The 9,439-nt window shown below is 39.4% G+C and overlaps 1 protein-coding gene across 2 annotated transcripts; it reads left to right on the forward strand.

The window, feature by feature from the left end:
- The first annotated feature begins 1,023 nt into the window (after nucleotides 1-1,023).
- On the forward strand, nucleotides 1,024-6,916 carry chst3b (carbohydrate (chondroitin 6) sulfotransferase 3b). 2 transcript variants are annotated; one of them, XM_026178654.1, is made up of 3 exons: nucleotides 1,024-1,273; nucleotides 4,372-4,588; nucleotides 4,733-6,916. In XM_026178654.1, exons 2-3 carry the CDS (start codon nucleotides 4,509-4,511, stop codon nucleotides 5,946-5,948), a joined length of 1,296 nt encoding a protein of 431 aa, XP_026034439.1. In that variant the 5' UTR covers nucleotides 1,024-1,273; nucleotides 4,372-4,508; the 3' UTR covers nucleotides 5,949-6,916. The 2 variants fall into 2 exon arrangements, with proteins under 2 accessions (XP_026034439.1, XP_026034440.1); XM_026178655.1 differs by lacking the exon at nucleotides 1,024-1,273 and adding an exon at nucleotides 2,576-3,420.
- Nucleotides 6,917-9,439: the final 2,523 nt, after the last annotated feature.

The raw sequence follows: 9,439 nt of genomic DNA on the forward strand, positions 1-9,439 counted from the left end.
ATCAACAACCTAAAGACCTAAAGATCACCAGTAATTAGAAGACTCATGATCGACACTGACTTCTTGACTTCTTAATTCAAAGTCTTTATGATTTTGTTGATTTAGATATGTCATCATGTCTAAAGGGTAGAGGTTTCTACATTTCGATTAATAGTTTGAGATCAGCACAAATTTAAAAATTCAATCAGTGGTTCCTCAAATGTCTGTTCTTGGTCCATTACTCTCGAATCTTCCTGCTCTCTCTTGGCCCTATCATAAAGAATAATAAATAAAGAAGAATAAAATATCCAATGCGGATGATACACATAACTGTGTGTGCGTGTTTACGTTTATTTTTTGTAAACTTATATTCCTCTGGGGTTTTTTGTTTTTACTTTAATGTTACTGTACATTTTAAGTTTTTTTTATCTTGATATTAACCATGTTAAGTTTAAATGTAATGAAATGTGTCATATAAATAAAACTGACATTAAATTGACACTTCCATACTGTTGTGTACTCAAACCCCTTTTAAAAGGTCATATGTTGAATTATTACGTTATCCATGTATGCAAAAACAATATCATCCTGCAAAGAAGCCATACAAAATTGCTCTTTAGGTTACACTAAAGTAAAAATGTAAAGTAAGATTGACCCAGCCTATCTTTAACGACGCTATTATGATATCATATCATGTAAAAGAAAACCATGTTTATTTGCAGACCACCTTGTTCTCTCTGTAACCTCTATGTTATACTTTTCTCCACTAGGTGGAGTGCTCGCCCTTTTTTTTGCGACGACATTAAAAACTAAAAAGTAAAACCTAAAACTGACCCCCAAAAGGAACACATAGGCTATTATTTAGGTAGCACCGCTATATTTAACCTATATTGTTTACCATGTCGTTTATGTGTGCAAAGTCAGCTTTTTACTTTAAAGAAATGGTCCGTGAGGGGCCGTGGCAGTGCGCCAGTGCTCCCTGAAGCTCCGCTCCTTTGGACCAAAGTTTCCCGTGTGATTCAGTGACTCGCAACTGTTGGATAGATTTGTCATTCAGATCAGCGAGCAGCCTGACCTGCAGCCCCCTCAAACATGATTTCATCTCATCTACGAGTTTTGCTCACTGAAACTAGGCCAGCCTCTCCTTTTGAATTCGATTGTTTTCTGTCATACAAGTGAAGCAGTCTTGGCAAAGTAATGGAATTAATTTCTCTCCGGAGTCGCTCTTTGAGGGAAGGCTGATCAAGTGGATGAAAAGCGGGACGCCTTCAGAGACCGCAGTTCATTTATAATGGTGGGTACAGAGAGCGGACAAGCTGTTCTTTACATATTCGCATGATATTTTAGAAATGAATAAAGAAAAACTAACACGTCATTAATAACACTTGGCTACAACGACATCACTCCAAGTGACTCGTGACTTTTCATTCAGTTTTTTTTCTTTTTTTTTTATTAAGAAAGCATGATTTCGGTTTGTCCTTGTGACCCTTTAATGCGGCACATGATCTCCAGAGAGACTGCTGCTTCAGTCTGACTTCCTCCCCCCTTTGCCCTTCTGTCTTTTAGTGTGGCATCTTTATAAACTAACAGATAAAGTTGCCGGAAAATTAGCACAATTTATTTACAGTAAAAACCTGCCCTCTGCATAAACAACTGCATGCATATGTTTATGGCGAACAGATGTGTTGCATGACCCCCACAGCTGCTCTGAAATAACCACAATGACTAAACACACATGCATATCCCCCAGCATAATCTTAATTAATGGGGTATAGGTCATATCGTGGGGAAAATGGGTTGTTTCATTCTTGTCTATTCTATGTCTATTTTACTCAGACCTTTACCCTTAAACTAAAACCAGTTAGAGCTGCGTCCATACAACTCGAATGATTTTAGCAGTTTCTACAGGTTTGTAGCCCAAACTCATTCACTATTAATTCAATAAACTATTGGAAAAGTTTTTAGTGACTGAGTAAATAACTTAGAGTACAATATTTCCTCCGATGATTATAAAAATCTTCCCATAATGACTTAATGCAACTAAATATATACAAAAAATTCCCCACTGTAATCCCTTTATCTTTTTTTATCTATCAGAAAAATGTGTTGGACACCGCAGTGCACATTTGCAATGCAATCTCGAGCAAGATGGGTTTGGTTGGCTGGTGTTTAATTTGTCTCCACATAAGATTTACATTAAATAAGAGGCAGCTATTAAAAGCATTTGTAACAAGATGATAAATGGTGCAGTGGCAGTTTTGTTATGAGCAGATGATCAAACGTGTCATATGCCTCAGTGGTTTGTGAATATTCAAGAATGTCAGCTTCTTTTTTTCTGCTTTACCCAGCAGATGCAATAGGCTGAGATAATTGGTGTACATCTAATTTACCATATAAATGACAAAACATCAGACTACTTATTTTCTTGATGAATGGTTGATGTTGAATATTTTTGTTTATTTTGAATCATATATGAGGAGAACTACACACTCAATCCCATAGAACTGTAAGTGTTACAGAAAGAGACATTTTTGTTGCTAATCATCCTCTTGTGTCTTATTTATTAAGCTAAATCGTTTTTGCTATATGTCGTAATTTGTTAATGCACAACAGTATTACACAGAGTGCACAACAGCTGTACTCTATCTTTCCATGTGCTAAATATCTGTTGGCTTGGTCAGACATTGGAAATTCATTTGCTCACTTTAAAAACTCCCATGGGTTTGAAGACTCACTCATTTAATTTGGTGCAGTTGTCTTATCTGACCAGTTCTAGATGACTTGGAACATCCACGAGCTTAGTCACTGACCCTGTGACGTCTGAATGACCTGAAAGTTTATGTTCTGCAATCTCTACCCAAAGGAAGGTTTAAACTCACTCCATGTGTAAAGAGGCCTTTGTGGTTGTGGCATGCGGCAAGGTGGTGCAAGACAGCGCTGAGTTTTCCTTCCAGTGAAAACGTGTCTCAGTATACAGGCTGTTCACCTTTTCATTACGTGCCGTTCCACGTCAACAGTGCTCTATTGGAGCTGTAAACTTCCCATTCCCACTCAGAGAATTTCACAGGGAGTGTCTAACCATTCCCCGTGTTTAGACTGCAGTCATCTGAACTGGCTTCTGTTCTCAAACATGGCCCTGGACAGAAGTTGTAACAGGATGTGAGAAGCGGACCTCCAGGTGTGAAACACAGAAAGGCAAAGACATTAAAGAATTGAGAAAACAGTGGTCATCCAACTGGGTTTCCAACAGGATTTGGCATCTTATCGTAGCCTGATGCAGTTAAATGAAAAGGTTGGCCTGTTACTTATGGATCTTAACCCCCACCTCCACCCCACAACCTCCCAAAAAACAGCAGTTTGATGATGCTTTGCAAATATCCTCCAGGTGGAGGCTGCCTCATTTGCTCTTGCTGTGGTATTGACCCAACACTAGCAGACAAGGTAAGCAGGATTATGCTTAATTCTCAAGATTAGTCAGGGATCTGAGTCAAGCTGCCATTATCTTAAAAGTGAACCAATATTAATCTTTCAAGAATGTGCAAGACATTCACAAATAGTCCCCATTAAATCCACCCTTATCTTCATTTGATTACCCACCACTTGCCCTCTGCAGACTTATAAAACAACTGAATGGCCTCCAGGCTCAGAGCATGGCAATTTATGGTTCAGTGACAAGCAGGATTTCCCCTTTCAATTCCACGACTCTGCAGTCCTGTTAGCATTTGGACTTCTATTAGTCCTTGTGTAAGATATCCTCCTGGTGTTGAGGAGGAGTAGCTGGCAATTTGGACTGTTCTGTTATCTACATCAGTGGGAGGTAAAGGATCTCACTCCAAGCCAGACAACTCTGGAGTTTTTTTGGCAAGCAGCTTGACAGCTGTGGGATTGCAGTTTAATTGACAAAATTGTCCTTGATTGCAGTCTGTACCCACATTTCTTTGTGCCCTAATAGTTGTTTATCCACTCATTTTTGAAAGCAACTTCTACAAAGACTAACTCATAAATACAGTTTGCACCATCCCTCAGACTTGCAGTGGTGGGTGGGCATGTACCTGAAACGCACTGCTGCACTTAAAGATAACAAGTACTTCCTCATGGCAAGGACTAGCTTAAATTCCAATGGGAAACAATGTGTTATACCTTTTTGTATTTTTAGCATCTTCTTATAGGTGGGTTTTTTTCTTTAGTAAGTGACTCTCATCATAGTTTTGCAGAACACAGTGGTGCTGTATGTAACTAACAAATTTAGAAATAAAAGAAGAGCGGAACCTCTGTGACTCAGCATCACAGTGCATTGTTAGGTTCCCCATTTACAAAAATAGTGTTCTACCACAGCCTTGCTCAAATGTGTAAAATTTGTAGCTGACAGTTTGATGTTCATTTCATTTGCAGGATAAAACATTTTCTACAACAGGGAACACAAATAACTGGATGGCTCTTTAAGAACGCAACTGGTGACTTGGCGAGATTGGCAGAAGCTATTAAGAAGCAGTCTGTAAAAGCATATCCAGGCTCAGCCACATCCAAGAATGAAGATCAAATACACTCTACCCATTGTCTTTTTTATGGCACTTGTTATCATTGAGAAAGAAAACAACATTATCTCAAGGTAAGTCAATTTCAATCACGAAAGGAGGATTGAATTCTTTTCTGAGCGAGATATTAGATATTAAAAAAATGCTTTAGACGTCAAGGCTCTGACTCTATGTTAACCTGAAATGTAACATGCGTTTGGTTTCTCTCATGCTTTCAGGGTGTCAGATAAGCTAAAGCAGACCCCTCAAACCTCTCAACAACCCAGCAGTTTGTCCAACGTACTGCTGAAGCACAGTAGTTTCCGTCTGTCAATCAGCAAGAGGAATGTCACGCTGATGAAGCCGCGGGTGGAGGACTACAGCGAGCACCGAGGGGCATTGAGAAGGGGTAGAAAACACATTCTCCTGCTAACCACGACTAGGACAGGCTCTTCATTTGTGGGCGAGTTTTTCAACCAGCAGGGAGAAAACATGTTTTACCTGTTTGAGCCTCTGTGGCACGTGGAAAAGATGTTGACTTTGGACACTGGAGGCACCAATGCTACAGCGGCAGCCAAAGCATACCGTGATGTGCTCCAAAAACTCTTACTGTGTGACTTTTCTTTGCTAGAAACCTTCATCGACCCCCTTCCCGTGGACCACATCACCCCAGCCCTGTTTCGCAGGGAGTCCAGCAGCTCTCTGTGTGAGAAGTCTGTCTGCAGCCCTGTTGTCAAAGGGGTTTTTGAACGATATCACTGTAAAACCAGACGCTGTGGTCCCCTGAACCTGACAACGGCGTCTGAATCCTGCCTTAAGAAAGAGCACATTGCCATCAAGTCGGTACGAGTGCGCCAGCTCGAGACTCTGCGTCCTTTGGCTGAGGACACACGTCTTGATGTAAAATTCATCCAGCTGGTTCGCGATCCCCGGGCTATCTTGGCATCACGTATGGTGGCCTTTGCAGCCAAATACAAGAACTGGAAGGAGTGGGCCATGGGTGGAAATGTTCCTATTGACGATGACGAGGTGAGGAAGTTAAAAGGAAATTGCGACAATATCAAAATGTCTGCCGAGTTTGGCCTCAGACAGCCATTTTGGCTGCGCAGGCGATACATGCTGGTGCGGTATGAGGACATTGCTCGGTTCCCCATGAAGAAAGCAACCGAGATGTACAAGTTTACTGGAATCCCATTCACTCCACAAGTGAAATCCTGGATTCTGAAGAACACCCAGGCCTCGAAGGAGACAAGCGGAGTTTACTCTACACAGAAAAACTCATCTGAACAAGTGGAGAAATGGAGGTTCAAGCTTCCATTCAAGATAGCCCAAGTGGTACAGAGAGTTTGTGGACCAACAATGAAGCTTTTTGGGTACAAATTTGTGAGCAGTGAGGAAATGCTAACAGATAAATCTATCAGTCTCATTGAGGACAAAGTGTTCAGCTTTTTATAGATTTTAAAAAATGTTAACTCCAACACTTGATGCAGAAAATTTCAACCTTTCTAAAGCCTCTGTGATAAATTATTTTTATGAAGATCCTGATACAGAGTGATATATTTTCTGATAATGTCCTATTTAAAGTTTTTTTTACTATTTAAAACAATTTGACAAAGAATAGACTGTTGAGCAGAAAATACACATGAAACGTTTAACTATGAAAGCAACAGTCTGGAGTTTTGATAAAATCTTCACATAGAGCACATCTTTGTTTTTGCACTCTGCACAATTTCTTTTCCTGTCTTACACAAATGGTGCTTTCAGCTCGTCCTGCAAACCACTCCCATATTTGTTCCTTAGCAAATATAGAAAGTTATTAGGAAGAGCTTTTGAGCAACAATGAGCTGTTTCAAACATTTCCAGGAACCTCAATTAGTTATTTTTGTAAAGTCACTCCTTAGCAACATATGCTGCTCTTATGCCAAAGAACCTTGCAGAAACCGCTTTGTATAGCAATGCTCATATACTTGAGAGGAAATACCAGTGTCTTGCCAGGCAACTTCACTTTCGTCATTTATAGGTAATGTCCCATGATGATTTATTTATTTTTTCCATTTGCTAAACAGTCATTATGACAAAGTGTCTGAATGTGCCCCACAGGTTCTACCCCCACTATGCAGGGGTGTTTTTGCACATGTATGCTGTAGTTTTTTGTACATGAAAATGTGTTCAGGAATATAAGCACCCATCCTGTAAAACAGACTGTAACAGTGCTACTTTATGTTAACATTCCAACTGCAGCTGGTTTGCAGAATCGTGCAAAGTTTGTCAGGAGGTCTCTGTCTTTTGAAACAAGCCTCTTGGCTTTTGGTAACAGGCCTTGACGCTCTGGCCTGTCAGGCGATTTGTTGACACAGAACCTGTTCTTTTTTTTATTTTTGAAAAGAAAAAGCTTGTTGCAATAAATCTTTACAGTTGAAAAACGCTTTATTTCTGAAGAGGACATATTTTTCACATGAAAGCACTCCATCCAGGAGTGTTCAAATTCAATAAATTGTCTGAAAAAATTTTACATTCTGCTGACAGGAGCATATTGAGCATGAGCACATCCCATTTTGTCATCTTTGTCAGATATTTTTTAAAAAGAGGCTAAACAATGACAGTGTAACAGGAAGCAAATATGGCACATCACAGCCATACATACACAGATGGTGTAAAATAAAACAACACAGATGGCGTAAAATAAAACAAACACAGTAAACAGCTCTCCTGTAGAATCCCACTTCAATCAGTGTTAGCGGGGGTTTGCTTGTAGCTACATCCTGTATTTGCTTATGTAGCAACATTAATTTAGCAAAGAGTGATGAAGGATGGACACAAGTGGACACTGAAAGATTCTTTGCAGTCTTTAGAAAAAGATCACAGTGAAATCGGTGTTTTCCAGATGGTTTCCGACAATACTCTAACATCTGAAGAGACTTTGCGTGGGTACAGTGGGCACAGTTGGACTGATTGAAACTTTGACCAGATGTTGGGGCTAAATGAAAAATCAAAGCATTTATCACGATGGTGCCACCCAATGTCAGGTTCAATGTCAAGTGCATATATGGTACAGATATCTGTGGATATAAGGGACAGAACAAGTCATACCAATAGATAAAAATATGAAAATGAAATAAAAATGTATCCTTTTTTAACCATGAAGCATTCACACTATTGAGATCCTGTTTCTCTTTATTCTATCTTCTACCTTCTACCTTATTATTCTAGTTGCTCAGTTCTTTGCTGGTTAACTACTCCCCCAGTTTTCATCCGATTTTCACCATTCAAATTTTAAACTGTTCTGCTCTTTCTGCTAATGCCTCCTATATTTGTTGGTGCTAGTAACTTTTATACTATACAACACTATAAATAGTAAGCTTTTTATGCCATGTTTGACCCATTTACAGTAGATGAATAGGACCACATTAGAAGTGTGTTCGCTGATTTAGCTTGCCAGGGTGAGCTGTGTTCGAATCCCACTCATGGCAACATTTTTTTCAGTATACAGGTTAATTTTTTAAACTCTTTTCAACCAAAACTTTCAGCTTCTTCACCTCTTTTCAGCAGAAAATTCAGCTTTTTCACCTCTTGTCAGCACAGATTTCAGCTTCTTCACCTCTTTTCAGCAGATAGTTCTTCAGCTGTTTTCAGCAGATTCCACTACACAGCATTCACACTGCATTTTCGCAGGAAATGCAAGTTTTTCTAGTTGAAAATGCCTTTGTCTCATTTCAGTCTCAACTCAGTTTTTATTGTTGTTGTTTATGTCTGGCCCTTTTATCTCTGAAACAATCAGCACTTGAGATATAAATAAGAACCAAGCAAGAGTGACTTATAAATGATACTGCGCTATATCTCAGTGAGCAGATTCAAGTTAATTTGGCTTCATTCTTTCACCTTTTATTTCTTCCAGTGGTACTTTGGCAGAGTGTTGCTTGAATTCCTCACAGCACTTCTAGCAATTGCCTTCCAATGCTCCTTTTCTTTTGAGTTTGGAAAGCTTTTTTAAAAAATTAGAAATCTGTACATGAAAGTAATCCACAGAGAAAAAAAACAGTCAGTAAACATTCACAGTTAATTTCATTGTTTTAGTTGTGAAACATGACCACTCACTTATTTCCCGTATGAGTGGTTATCTAAAGTGACCATTGCTTTGTTGTCATATCTAAATATTTAAGCTTTTGGTACATTATGTTTGTCTTTAAGGAGGCAAGGAGGAAGGATACTGCAGTGACAGCTGCCTTGACTTCCAGTGTGTTTACCACTGTGGGCCCAGCTATTTAAGTCTTTCAACCTAGTAATTACCCGAACTTTACATATAATGTGGTCCAAGTCATTTTTGTCCACCTGACCACACCCTCTTACAGAAATGCAGAGAGACAGTTTATAAAGACTCTCTATCTTTTTTATATTAAATAGAGAGATTTTATAAAAAAGGATCATTCATTATCCATTCCTCCTCTACTGTTGAGCTAAGCCACCTCAATGCAAGTGCATTCACTCATATTAACAGGTCATTATCTGGTTATTTTGGTCGTTCTATTTGAGTAATAAAGAGCTGCCAGGTCTGCAGCATCTGAGTCCAAACCTAATGGGTTCAGTATTCATAAACTCTTTTAGTGGAGTGACTTTATGTGGGATGTGTGGAGGGTGGAGTCACTGTATGGTTGGGGCAAATATAGAATAACCACTTTCCAGTGAATTAAAGCCTTCTCAGCCCCCCTCCTCAGCAGTTAAATAAGGGCATTTAGGTAACCACACCCTCGCACTCTGTTATATGGTGCTTTGCCACATCAACCATGAGGGGTTTGAAATATGCAAAACAACCCTGCGCCGTTGATCCGAATGATAGTGTGTTGTACGATCTGCGACAAACAGACACAAAATTGAGGTAATTCAGACATGTCTCAGAGCGACATATAAAACTGCTGTAGGCGATAATGATGGTTTAGCAGGAGACATAA

The sequence above is a fragment of the Astatotilapia calliptera genome, chromosome 8 (assembly GCF_900246225.1).
Source record: "Astatotilapia calliptera chromosome 8, fAstCal1.2, whole genome shotgun sequence".
Lineage (NCBI taxonomy): Eukaryota > Metazoa > Chordata > Actinopteri > Cichliformes > Cichlidae > Astatotilapia > Astatotilapia calliptera.